This window comes from Equus przewalskii, chromosome 7 (genome assembly GCF_037783145.1).
Source record: "Equus przewalskii isolate Varuska chromosome 7, EquPr2, whole genome shotgun sequence".
In the NCBI taxonomy this organism is placed as follows: Eukaryota; Metazoa; Chordata; class Mammalia; order Perissodactyla; family Equidae; genus Equus; species Equus przewalskii.
In genome coordinates, this window is record NC_091837.1 from 54,298,479 (window position 1) to 54,313,310 (window position 14,832).

Below are 14,832 nucleotides of genomic sequence, written 5' to 3' on the forward strand. Positions count from 1 at the left end.
CACACCACCTTCCAATATACAGCCATGTCCACTGATAGGTGCCCTCCTCTCTCTGTACATCATCCTTTTGTACCCAGCTCTGTATCCACACCCTGAGCATCAGTGTCACCTAGAACCGACTGGCAGCGTCAGAGTTGAAAGCCAGTCAGTTCTGGCTTAGAGTTCTCCCCGCTATATCTCCATTTTTCCTGTCTATCTGGTCTCCTAATAAAGCAGTTTGCTAATTTTGGTGGTGTGGCTAAGAATCACCAGGCAGGCCTGTCTAGAACGGAGGTCACTGACCCCACTCCCAAAGCTTCTCTGTCAGTAGATGCCCATGGGTCATGCGTGTGGCCACCTAGTTTTATCTGAACACATTTCAGATGCTTGAACAGCCTACCATTGAGTACTGTCCCCCAGAGGAAGAAGCTAGAACCAACTCTCCCAACCTCTCTAGCAGATAGGAGCAGTCACGTGACCAAATACACCTGCAGGAGACTTTGAAGCAGAAGTGAACAAGATGAGGACATGGGAACTGCAAAAAACTATCTTTCAGTAAAAGTGGTAACAGAAGCTTCCAGCTTCAGTGGCAACAGGAGTAGGACCTCTTGTCTCCAGATCTGAGCACCAGTGGTGGGAGCTGCAATCTCTGCCAAGGGGCAGCAGGAGAGTTCTGGACTTAGCTTTGGCTGCTCAGCCTCTGAACCTAACTCTGTAGTCACCCAGGTTTTCTGAGGGCTGACTGTTATCCTTCATGGATTCCTTTTCCTCTTAAACCAAATCAAGTTCTATTCTCCAGTTTGCAATCAAGAAATCTGACTTTCTTTATAGGTCTGGGGTTTGTCTTAGAGTCCTGCATTTTTAAGCAGCATCCCAGCTGTGTGTGGTATAGGTCATCCCTGAGCCAGACTTAGAAAAACACAGCTCCGTAAGTTTCACCCAATCATAGCACATTGCAATGGAATGTTTGTCCCCTCATCCCCAAAATACCTATGTTGAAATCCTAACCCCCAGTGTGATGATATTAGGAGGTGGGGCCTTTGGGAACTGATTAGGTCACAAGAATGAAGCCCTAATAAATTGGATTAGTGCCCTTATAAAAGAGATCCCAGAGAGATCCCTCACCACTTCCACCATGTGGGGGACACAGCAAGATGATGACCATCTGTGAACAAGGAATCAGGCCCTCACCAGATGCCGAATCTGCCGGCAGCTTGACCTTAGACTTCCAGCCTCCAGAACTGTGAGAAATAAATATTTCTTGTTTAAGCCATCTAGTGTATGGTATTTTTGTTTTAGCAGCCCAAACAGACTAAGACACACCTATACCCTCAGAAACACTCTTATTTCCCTTCCCTTCCTGACCTGCCACACCTGATCAACAAATTTCCACGCTTGAATTCTCCACCCAATAAATACCACTAATGAAAATCACATAAGCACATAGGTTAAATGCCACCATTTAGGTGACAGTCCCTAATATATTGCCTCAAACATAGTAAGCTTTCAAAAAAACAAGTGTCACATTATTGTGCATTTAGACTCCCAGGGGATGGAATGAGGACTCTCTGGGCTAATCGGCTAGTCACCTTTTAATTTATGATTAGTTGACTCCACTTTTCATTCTCTACAATAACTTCTTCAATATTTACTCCTCCCTATCAAGTTACTCGGTCCTTCTTGGCCGCCCCCTCAGATGTCTGTAGCCTCCTACTTTATCAGGAACAGAGAAGCAACAGGCATGAACCCCCAGAACTTTCTCCACCTCATCTCCAAATGAACCACACTCACTTTCTCCACCTCACCTCCAGATGAACTACACTCTTGCCTCAGGGCAAGAGGTGTTCCTACTATTTTCCAAGGCTAATTCTTGAACCTGAGCATTTATTTGTTTCCTCTCACTTTCTCCAGAATCTGGCTCCATGGACACTTCCCTTCTGCTGCCTTACACTTCCCATCTCTCCTCTCTCCAGTTTCTTTCAGTAGTACCTAAAACTCACTCAAGTTCCTCTCTTCCTAAAGAGTTCTTTCCTTAACCCCACCTCTTCCACAGATTCCTTACCCCCATTCTCCTTCCCTTTTCCATCAAACTTTTTTTTTTATACCAACTAGTTTTTAGACACTTCTGAGTCACTTCTCAGGACAGTATATTGCTTCTTACCCTACCACTCACTCTACTGAAATTGTGCTGGCTGTGGTCCCATTATTTTTCCTATGTCCCAAATTCAATGACCTTTCACAGTTCATGATTCTACCTGCTTTCTTTGAGGTATGTGACAAGATAGAACAATGGCTCCTTCTTGGCCTCTGAGACACCATCTTCTACTGACACCCCCTCGCCCCGTAAGTGCTGATGCTCCACAAACACACTCTTAGACTTCTTCTAGTCTCACTTCCTCTTATTTCCAGCCCAGATCTTTCTGATGAAATTCAAACCCCAAATTAACTCTCCTGAGCTTTCAACAAAACAGACCCAATACTGAACCCATTAACTTCCCCATTCTCCAAATGAGAGTTTATCCTGCATTACTTGTTTCACTTAATGGTGATTAAGCCAGAAGCCTGGAAATTAATCCAGATCTCTCAGTTGGTCACCACATCTAGCTAACAGCACCCCAACAGCTTCTCTTTGGTGCCTCCACCTCTCTCCAATGCCACAGCCTCAGCACATGCCCTTGTCATTTCTCTTGGACCCCTGCACTCCCAGATTCTGGTACTTCCCCATTGTCATCCATTTTTCAACTTCTTATCAGAATGACCTTTCTGAAATACCATCCTTATCACATCATTCATCTGCCTAAAGCAGATGAGTATTATGTCCTCTAAAGCAGTATTTTTGGTTTTTTGTTGTTTTACCCTTTTTTGCCCCTAGACTCTTGGAAAACTGCACCCTCATCTTAGAGAGAGAGACACATGGCCATAAATCAACCTGTTGCCTACAAGCTCAGGGGCTCTGCTCCCTCTGAAGCTCATCTCATGGAAGCCTAGAGATTCATGGCACCCACACAGTCCAAAGATTGACTAGTCCTCTACACAAGGCCCTTCACCTCCCTATCCAGCCTCATTTCCCACATGCCCCACCACACAGAGGGTCACTCTTCATTCCCATCAATACAGAGCCTTTCATGCTCTGAAGCTGTTCCCCTCACGTACCTACTGAACTATCTTGCAGGACACAGTTTCAATGTCCCCTCTCTCTGAAGTCTCCCTTTCATCCCATAATCACCCTTTTGTAAGCAGTTAGCCCAATGCCCTTCTCCGACTGTGCTACCTGCTTTGGTGGGCAGACACGGGATCACACTCAGCTTTGTGTCTGCTCTGTCTGCCTCTAAGAACAACAAGGGCCCGCCGCACATGCAGTCACTGCTCCACAACTGCTTATTTACTCTAAAATGGCTCCCATCTCTCTTTTCTCAATAAATACAGGCATGATGGTTTGTCACATTAAGCCTTATTTGAGCTCTTACGAAATTGATTTGCTTATCTTTTCCCTCTTTGCCGATTTTCATTTGAATTATTTAAACTCATCTTTAAAAAGTCCTTGTAGTTTCTGTTATGTACATAAGGCTAGCAACTGCAGAACTATCAAGTTCTAACCATCAAGGGAACTATTCCACACATGATAAGGACAGAACGCATAAAAGTCACTGCAAATGTGTTCTACTCGAATAAGAATTAAAAGACAGGAAAGCTACGGATAAGTCTTCTTCATTTTAATGCAAAGTGCACAACTGACATTTTCTATCTCTACCTCATCCAGGAAAATCAAAACATCCATGCCAAGCATTTTGTACCTTTTAGCTCTAGATAAGGTGAAATTTCTATTTTACTTTGTTAGCATGGAGAGTCTCATGTAAATTTAATAAAGCTGAAAGTAGATTTGCCCTCTGGAGAATCTGTAAACAGTAACAAAGAAATATTTACTGATATTGTATAAATAACACACATTAAAACAGATTTCAGAGCGTAATCGACTGAATAGAAAATACTGCTGAAATTCATGCCATCAATCTTATCTGTATTGCATTTGGAAAAGCTCAAACTTTCTCTCTGTGGTAATCCAGTGCCAGCAGTCTCACTGCTACACTAGAGAAAAATCAAACAGAAGTTACAGTTAGATAATCACACACACCAATTTTAAGCCTTAACTTCACTTTTGGTGATTACAGGAAAATTAAGTATCATTCATACTTGAATGGTTTTCAGCTAAGTACTACACAGACTTTCTTTAACTATTACTTGGGGAGGTATCATATTCAATTATTTTGTATGACATTATAATAAAATTTTACACTTAGGTATTTTATTATGCTATTCTCTATCATCGATGGGAAATAATCCTGTTAAAAAAAAATTAAGGATGCATAGCTAAGTACAAAACTCCTTAACCCTACACATTTCTCCTAGGTTTCTCATTCCCTTGATCATGGTAAAGCCTGGCTACACCATTCAAGAAATGAGGAGAAGGAGAGGGAATGTCAAATTCACATCTATCAAGTTTCAAGCACTGTGCTTCATTTTATCCTCACAACACTCTGAAATTGATATTATAATCCTAGATTGCACAGATAGGTAAACTGAGGCTCCACTTTGCAAAGGTCACACAACTAGTGAAGGGGCTTCTCCTGGTTGGCTCATGCAAGGCCCTGTTGGCAGAAGCCTCATTGTGTTGGCTATACCCATGGCCCCTTTCTAAGGAGTTGTGTGTATGTGGCCATATTTTCTAGCAAATAACCCCGTCACTCTGGCCACAGCTAACTGGACAAGGGATTGGTGTTGCACCCAAAGCTGGCAGTCCACAAGGAGGCCTTCTGTGAAAAGGCAGCTGGCCAAATGAGTGTGATCCTCTCCTGTAGAAGGAGGCAGGCAGAGAGATGGAACAGTAGCACCAAGATGTTCAATGAGAAGGCCGTGAGTAGCGACCAGGACACAACCACTAAGCACCACGAGTTGTGGGACCGGAGGAGGGGTGTGCTAGCAGGAAGGCCTGGCAGGCAGATGCTTTTTAACAGAGTTTAATTAGTACTCATAAAGCACTAATTAAGAAAATGGCAACTAAAACAAGAACAGAGAGACTTCCTAAAACTATAAATCCCTGAGTATGCAAATTATGAAAATGAAATTATTGTAATCACTATTTCAACAGACCATTACTCAGTGGTTTCAGTACTGCACAGACAAAAACATTCAATTTTAGAAAACTAAGGATGCAATAACAAAGTAATGACAAAGACAAAGCTACAAAGATCCTAGCTTCATTCTCCATTATGGATCAGAAAGGAGACAGGAAACTTAGAATCAACCAAGAATTTTTTTTTTAAATAGCAATACCCAGGCCCCATGTCAGATCAATGAAATCAGAAACTTAGGGGCTGGGCCTAAGAATTATAAAAGCTCCCAGGCAACTGTGCAGCTAGGAATGAGGCCCACTACTCTAATCAGTGGGTCTCAAAGTGTGGCCCAAGGATAATCAGCATCAACAGCACCTGGGAACCTGCTAGAAATGAAAATTCTCAGACCCCACTCCAGACCTACTGACTCTGAAACTCAGAGGGTCGGGCTCAGCACTCCACTTTACAAGATCATCCAGGTGATTCTGATGCTCCGCAAAGTTTGAGAACCATGGCTTTAGATGATGTTAAAAGGCGAATCTTTCTTTTTATTGTAGATACATAATTACCTATCAACAACAAACTGAAAAAAAAATCCTACAAATATCACAGGCAAAGGCTAATTTCCTCAATAAAGAAAACTCAGGTAAAGACATAAAAAGCCTACTGAGATACTGAGGACATCAGAACACAAGGATGAACAAGCAATTAAAAAGATGTTTATTTAAATTTTTAATAATATAAAAATCAAAATACAAACTTATATGTACAAACTTTGCTTAAAATTGAAGGGCAGGGGGAACATACAAAGAAAAAAAATAGTCAAAATAGCCACATATAGCCCAAACAGTCAAAATGTAATATCTTGATCCCTACCTCCTATTACACACAAGTTAAAATTGTAAAATTAGTAGAAGAAAATAAAAGAGAGTATTTGTATGACCCTGGGGTAAGGAAAGCTTTCTTAAGACAAAAAAAGCAGAAACCTTTAATATACAGTGATAGATACACTTGGAGACATCATAATTTTAAACTGCTGTAAAATAAAGACTCCATAAACAAAATGAAAAGACAGGCCAGGGACTGTGAAAAGATGTTACAACATGTACAGCAGACAACAGATCACTGCCAGAACATTTATAGAGAACTCCCACTGATCAATACAAAAACCTAATTAACTAATAAGGAACTGATAAAGCACATGACTGACTGAGCAAGTCACAGGAGAGAAAACTGAAAACCACTCATAAAGACATGAAAAGTCACTCAAACCCACTAGTAACGAGGAAAGTGAAAACAGAAACGAGACACCATTATTTTATCTACCAGATGAGCAAAAATTTAAAAATCCTCCGATATCAGAGTGGTACATTCATGCTTTGCTGTTGGGATAGAAATTGGTACAGCTGCTTTGGTGCACAATCAAGCCAGCCTAACCAGCTATTCCACTTCTGGGTATGAACCCCAAGCACATATTCACAGAGAAATCTGGACTATTGCTCCTTACAGCACTGCTTTGTGATAGCAAAAAAGAGGAAACAACATAAATTTCCATCAGCAGCGAAAAAGGTAAATGAAATGTGGTACATTTATTCAAAGATGTACTATACAAAAGAAAAGGGAAATAAATAGATCCATATGTACCAACATGCATACTTCTCAAAAAATTAAGTAAAGAAGGTAAGTTATAGAATGAAATGTAATTTTAAGACCATTTGTATCAATTCTTAAAACCTTTGAAACATTATGATTTTCTACTTACCCACCCATCTATCTATGTAAAAAATAATTTAAAAATCACCTGTAAGAATACAGAGCAAACTCACAATAGAGCTACTTCTGGGTAAGGGATAAGCTTTCTCTTCAGCTTCTCAATCCTCCTCCCCCTCCAAGAAAATGCTTTGCCAAGGGGAAAAAGAAAGTCAAATAACATGCTACATAATATAAACATTATAAACACCCACAGTAATGATTTGAGCATGGTGGGTTCAAACCATGTGACTTTTATTATTTTATTATGATACAAGCAAACAGTTAAGTCAAAATCAGATGGCACTTACTCATGTAAGGCAGTTTTTCTGGGCAGGGGAGATATGGTGAGTATGTGAAGTTTTCCGGAAGATATGTTGTTGTTTGAACAAGATAATCACTTGAATTATTGCCTTCAGGATAATCTAAGATAGAGAGAGAGGAAAAAAAAAGTTACAACCAAAAACTTGCCTTTTGCTTTGCTCCTAGTATGAAATATGTCACTGTCATTGTGAGAAGACCTACAATATGCAACCTACAGCAGTACTTAAATGCAAGTATATATAAAAACCTAGAGAAAAGAAAATACAGCTGCTGTGGCTACCCTCCCATTCACCCTTCGCCGTTGCTGGGAGGGATCTTTCGGCTTGATGTCCCAAGAGACCCCTGGGACAAGTCGAGAGAGCAGCATGGCCTGATTCGTGCACACATACAGAGCAGGCCCGTTTGCGACCATATGAGAACACCTGCTCCCATCCCTTCCCGAGCTGAGCCAGATCGAAAGAGGGTGTGAAAGGACATGAGGAAATCCTCTCCACCGTCAAACAGCCAAGGGGGTTCTGGACGACCACACAGCCACAGCACACTGCTTCCAGCATCCACAAAGGGGTGGGAGCAATGTTTTCTCACCACACTTAGGGATTTACCCACTCAACTTACTTCTGTAATAGTCATTTTAAATCTTTAAACTAATCATTTGCAACCTGTGGGCTGCAGTCCCTGGGGAGCCCTGGAGCTATTATTACATTAGGTCCATTATCTTCAGATTCAGTAAGTTACACAGCATAGAGGGCACTGGCTTAGTGCACCAAAGTCAAACGCTGAGTTCAAATCATTGCTCCAACAGGCACTAGCTCTGTGGTATAGGGCAAGACAACATCGTTTCTCCTCTGTGCCTAGCTCATGTTGCCATTTTCAGATTTCAGTAAGATAAATGTATAAACTGCTTAGAACACTCCCTGGCCCACACACATATTCGATACCATGAATAAGCAGCTATGAGTGATTAGGTTAGAGACGAGCACCTGATCCAATATGGGTCAGTCAGAGTCTTAGGATCTTTGAACACAGAACCAAGGAGATGAAATTTCAGTGCCTTTCTACAACAAAGTTCTGAGATGCAAATCTGAAAACCATGACCCGCCAGTTTCCTGCTATGTAAGAGGAAGCTGATCTAAGAGAATGAGACCAACAGACAGTGAGTAGAGATGAAAGACGGAAACAGCTGATCAAACCACGGTCTGTCAGCTAGATCACAAACCACGAACCCACAGAAAATGAAGCTCTAGCAGACACTAGGAAAATGTGAAGATATTCTTTCAATCTTCAGTAATCTGCTCTGATGAGAGATTTCCTATCTGGACCGGCCTGCGTAAAAAGAGATAAGAAAAAGGAGAACAAGCATAGGACTTAAAAGAGAGGCTTGTGTGCCAGTGACCAGCAAGCAAAAGGCTGAAGGTCAAATTTATATACCTGATTGAACTGTAAAAGTTAAACTCTCTCACCGTGGAAAAATGGCAGAATCCTGGAATCTGAAGATGCAGTATGTGAGAAGAGCCAAAGAAAACGAAACACCTCCCCTGTACAGCTTTGTCTAACATAAATATTCACTCCTCGTCAAAATAAAGTTGACGAGGATGCAGCCTGGGAGCCAGGACAGCACTTCAGACCAAAGAGACTCAACCCACCTCCAGGCCCACCTACTGGAAGGGGCCCTGCAGAGGCTGCTAAGTGGAGGTTTACGCGGATCTGGAACCAAGAAAGTGAAAGAAGTTGGAGGAGAAGGTCGGAGAAGAAGGTCTAATTCCAAAGGACTGCACAGAAACCCCAGTTATGAATTTGGCAGGGCATCAGTAAGGTTTTAAGGTTTATCATGTTGCCGGAAAACCCCAACAGGATCAATAGGCACCAATGACGGTACAACTGCTAAGGCCTATTCCACCAGCAAGTGGGAAAGCTCCAGTGAGAGAATCTTCCCCATCGCCTTTCTCCAGAGGAACCCGGCAAAGAGTCTGACAAGGAAAATCCTCCAAGCGAAAGGGGAGGGGCATTCAGTGGACATTAATTGTTTTGTATGCCCAGGGACAGACCAAGACCACAGAAACTCCTCTGGTATCCCAGAGTCTGTATCTCACCACTTGTATCTGAAAGATTTAAAGATATTAAACATAAATAAGCATAAGGGAGTCCAATAAAGTTCTGATTCCTTCCTTAAGATGCTTTTAAAAAATATATCTAGGGGCCAGCCCAGTGGTGTAGTGGTTAAATTCGTGCACTCTGCTTCAGCAGTTCAGGGGTTCATGGCTTCGGATCCTGGGCCGGACGTACACACTGCTTGTCAGACCATGCTGGGGCAGCATCCCTCATACAAAAAATAGAAGAATATTGGCAGATATATTAGCTCAGCAACAATCTTCCTCAAGCAAAAAGAGGAAGACTGGCAATAGATGTTAGCTCATGGCCAATCTTCCTCACCAAAAAAAAAAAAATATATACACACACACACACACACACACACACACATACACATCTATGTCAAATTTAAGGTTATATTCAAAAAAATTTTCTCCTTTTACGAGGACTCCTACTATGCTAGCAAAGCATCTACTACATACTATCCATTTGTAGGAGTTGAAAATAGAAGTTAAATAAGGTTGTTCCTGGGAGTCTACTGCCTTGATGTGTTCCAAAGATTCATTTTCTTACAACCCTAAGGCAGATAAATATCAACTTTCTCAGACAATCCTAAAGTAATTTCTTAATGTCATGTAGTTAACTTTGAGAGTATTTTCTTACTCTGCACAATATACTGATAATCCCTGGGCTCCTTCTCTTAGCCACACACTATGATTCTATAAATCCACATCCAACTCCCAGATTTGCAGCTCTCTAGACATCTCTGCAAAACAAACTGTGAACATAGCTCCCCTCGGGGAGGCTGGTGGCAACAGGAGGGCCAGAGGATTGTTTCGCTTTTCATTTCAGTGTTAGAATGACTAATCTTTCACCAAAGAACCTATGGATCACTTTTATCAGTTTTTAAAGAATCAAATTAAAAAAAAAATTTTTTTAACCTTAAAGACATGCAAAATGAATATATTCACTTCCTTTAAATACAAAGTTTTGAAGCTAAAAGTGTTATTCTTGGCCATGCCATTGTAAATGATTATAAGGACCTCAACCCATTACCAGACTTACAGAAGTGCCTCTGCACTCCTTGAGGGCTGTGTCCAGGGGTGTTTACATCACCCCAATGTATTATGTATGTAAGTCTATCAATTCCCCCGACATTAGTCTGAAAACTTCTTTTAATTAAAATCAAATTGCCTTTGATTTCTAGCATCTAATAAAGTACCTACAACATGATAGGAGCTTACTGCAAACGAACACTTCAGAACTGCTAATATAGCCAAGAATGATTTAAGCTTTTGGAGACCATACTGTAATAAACCCACAAAATCATTATTCCTGCAGAAGTGGTTAGGTCCATAAGTAGAACCACTGCTTTCAAAATCAGGAGCAGTCTTAAAGGTAATGCATGATAGATGCATTTAAGACTGATCCACCACAGCTGCCGTAAAATGCAGACACTATTTCATCTAATGAATGAATGAGAACACAAAGAGTTCTGACCCCCCTGCCTTCTTCCTCCCTTCCAGAGCCACACCCAAAGAAAAGGAAAACAGCATGAAAACTTCTGGACAGGTCCCTTTCTCAGCTCTACACTGGACCTTATCACTTCAGGGAAAAGGAGGATGGGTCCAAAGGAGACCTCTCAAGGGTTTTTTCTTCCTGCAAAAGGGCAGCCTAAAATGGGTAATAGAAACTCAACAGGGGCCGGCCCGGTGGGACAGCGGTTAAGCGCACATGTTCTGCTTCAGCGGCCTGGGGTTCGCCGGTTTGGATCCCAGGTGCAGACATGGCACCACTTGGCAAGCCATGCTGTGGCAAGCGTCCCACATATAAAGTAGAGGAAGATGGGCACAGATGTTAGCTCGGGGCCAGTCTTCCTCAGCAAAAAGAGGAGGACTGGCAGATGTTAGCTCAGAGCTAATCTTTCTCAAAAATAAAATTAATCAATTAATTAATTTTTTAAAAAACAGAAACTCAAAGAGAGTTCTGGTCTGCACTGGCTTGCCGGGTCGATCTGGCAGCATCTAAGGGCCTCAGCCTGCGTATCCATCAAATAAGGAAGTGTGCTGGGTTATTTCTAACAAAGCTACCAGCTCTAAGGCTGCATGACCCTTATCGTCTGCTTTGGTAACTATTCACTGAATACATCTTGTTTTCTTAATTTGACTGATTCCATGGCTACAAGGCAAGGCACCATTTGATTACAAGACTATGTGATTTCTTTACAAAAATATTATACATATCTATTTACATTTGATGCTTCAGAAATCCAGGAACAGGGGTGAAGTCCTCTTTTTGAAATCAAATGTACTTATAAATATCACCACCTATTTGCCATTAAGCGTTAAATTTTATTTTTTCGTAAACTGTGTTTTTATTGACATATAACATTATATTAGATTAAGGTGTACAACATAATGATTTGATATTTGTAGAGGTTGTGAAATGATGACCACAAGTTTAATTAACATCCATTACCTCACATAGTTACAGATGTTTTTTCTTGTGACGAGAACTTTTAAGGTCTAATCTGTTAAATTTTAAATAAGCCAGTACATGTTAATCAATTCTCCCCTGGAGTTCAATTAGCTCTTTGTACATATTATGGGCCATTATCTCCTTTTTGACAAATTATATTTGTATAAGTCTGTGCAGAAATAAACAAGTGCATTATAAATAACTATGTTTCCATCTCTCCCAAAGCCTAGAGAGCCTCATATAAAGGGAGGACGTTTTCCTTAATATTGTATCTCCAATGTCTGATTAAGTACACTAACTATACTAACTGTGCAATATAAGTGAACATGGTAGCGCCTCACAGCTGTCTGCTCAAACTCCATTTTCTGTTCCTCCCTAGGTCACAGAACCCCAATTTCATTCAGAGCACCAGGGAGGCCAGCTTAAAGACTCTAATTCCCAGTGTCCTTAGGACTAAGTTCTGGCCAATGAGATGTAAGTAGAAATACTATGTGAGACTTCCAGGAAGTTCCCTTAAAGAGGGAACTCTATTTGTTCTTCTTTCCTCTTCCTTTCCTCCATCTTACTGATCCAAGTACAAATACAAAGACTGGAGCCCCAGCAGCCATCTTAGACTATGGAAACTACATGAGAGAGCAGAAGATGGAAAGCACTGAAGACTTTCTCTATAAAAGCAACAGATATCCAACTTCTAGACTTCTTCTGTATAAGAACATGAGCCTCATGTATTTCCTGCAGTCTTACAAGCAAACCTAATTCCTAACTGATACAATGACTGACTGTCTGCTGAGTAAAGGAATCATATGAAAAGTTTTCAAAGGTTCATAAAAGCAAACTTTAATCAAAGTATGCATTGGTTCTTCAGCCTTCATTGAAACTATGACTTGGTGAGGGGAGAAGAGGATTTCCTTTTTTTTTTTTCACTGCAGGGTGCTGGGGGAGAAGTTGTCTTGTCCAAGTAATCGGTTCTCATAATCAAGCTCATTTATTTATTCAAACTTATTTATACCCCAGGAAAAGAACCTGACTATGCACAGAGTTTTAGCACTCACTTATACAAATACAGTAACCTAAAGATGCTTAATATTTCTGTTCAGTTGAATGAACTTTCAGTGAACACTTTCACAACTTATTCAACTAGGACAAGTCCTAGAGAAGCTTTTAAAACGTTTAAACTTTTTCTGAAATGGACCTACTATTCAAAAGACCAATTAACACAGAAAACCAGTTAATGAGACTTTTATTGCACTATTAAAATATCATCTACGATGAGACAGTCTTTCTAAAAGAAACTTCCTTACAGTTAAAAGAGAGAAAAAATTAAGTGTTTTGATTTGTAGCATCATATCACAAATTAGGCAAACAATTAGAATGGAGTAGAAGCATGTGTGACATTAAATTAAGAATCAGTATGTTACGGTCTTGAATTTTTAGAAGGGTCCAAACTACTACCTACCTTAACACACATTTTAAGAAAAAATACCTGTGGTTGGAAGATAAGGACTTCCTATTAATACAGTGAGCTGTGTGTAGTTTACAGTGGCACGATGAAGAACTGTTGACACAAATTAAATCTTTAATATTAACTGTTTAAAATAAGAACACAGAGAATGAAACAACTGACAATCAGCCATTGAACCCTTTTAAAGTAACACTAACAATACTGTGAGAGAGAGACCATGTGGAAACACTGCCATGGAGGAGCATCATCATTCTTCCGCAATAATTAAATTTACATCAATTCCACCATCAATAAATCATTAGTTTGGGCTATGATTTAGGTTTTAACCTTATGTGATTCTGATGGAGATTCTTCTTCCAGATAATATTTTAAAAAGACAAGAGCAGTTACCAATCTCAAATTTTATATAATTTCTCCTTCAGCCCCTAAAAAGCCCATAAAAATTATTAAGAATCTTCTATAATTAAAAACAATAAGTGAGTATCATAATGTCTGGCTTTGCTGGTTATCAACAACAAGGGGGACTATCCCCAGAAATGCTACCAAACATAAGGGAAAGAAAAAGCCTGCTCTTAAATGGCCCACGTACAAATCCACCCATTTCAGAAAGCAACCTAAAATCGCGAGAAGGAAAGGTGGACAGTCCTTTGGTGAAAAGAGACTCACTTGACAGGCTTGGGGTACATCTCGGCAAGAGGTGAGACCTCCTCAGGGACTGAGACATTGGTGGCAGCCATTATTGTGACCCAGTACAGGCGTGCTGACACAGATGCTGGCAGATGCCATTGGAGTTCTTCCCTTGGCCTGTTAGCACAGGGGTCTACCCCACCCACTAGAGCACTGATTTAATCCAGTTCAACCAGGGCAGGTAGCCTGCCCTAGGGAATGGACCCACCCAACAGCAAGGCCTTGGGCAATTTGTGGGTCAGCATAGGCGGGGTGTGTGGGACCTCTACAGCAGGGCGAGTAGGTACCCTTCAATGGTTTCGAGTGTGCACAAGGGGCAGGACTGCATTGATGGTGTGTGTGGGCCTGCAGGCAGTGGGGCTTATCAGCTGCAGCAGACTTGTACTTCTCAAACATCCACACAGGGGAGTGGCCCCACCTTCCAATGCCTGAAACAACTGTGCACTGCCACACCTGGGGTAGGCACCACCCAGCTGCACTAGTGAGAGAACTGACAACAGCCTTACAGGTCAGAGGCCTACATCAATTGTAAGCCACTGAGCCTAGCAACCAGCCACGTTGGGGGTCTACTCACTTAACAAAAAAAGTGCAGCAGGAATGTGCTACTAGACCTTGCAGCCAACTGTGCTGGGGCTCCCCACACCTGATACAGTGACTGAAGGGACCATAGCAGCCACACACAGCTGAGCATTACAACCAGCCATCCGGGGGGACAGCCTAGCCTCCCCATGCACTTGAAGTAAAAGCAACCCTGCCACAACACAAGGACACATGTAGCCTACATGGGGGACACTCCTGGTACATTAGGAACTGGTGACAAGAGGGACGCACACTTCTGGGCCTCATGAGGCATCTCTTACATAAGGCCACTTCTCCAAGATCAAGAGACGCAGAGATCTACCTAATACAGATGTAAGCACAGAGAAAGAGGTAAAATGAGGAGACAAAGGAATA

At 41.3% G+C, this 14,832-nt stretch overlaps 1 protein-coding gene across 3 annotated transcripts in view; it reads right to left on the bottom strand.

Annotated features, from left to right (window-relative positions):
• Window positions 1-14,832, bottom strand: part of B4GALT6 (beta-1,4-galactosyltransferase 6) — a 79,547-nt gene that overhangs the window by 39,400 nt on the left and 25,315 nt on the right. For all 3 annotated transcript variants that reach the window (XM_008535975.2, XM_070629838.1, XM_008535974.2), the window contains exon 3: window positions 7,151-7,264. In XM_008535975.2, the coding sequence (XP_008534197.1) occupies window positions 7,151-7,264 (114 nt within the window). The remainder of the gene's footprint in view (window positions 1-7,150; window positions 7,265-14,832) is intronic.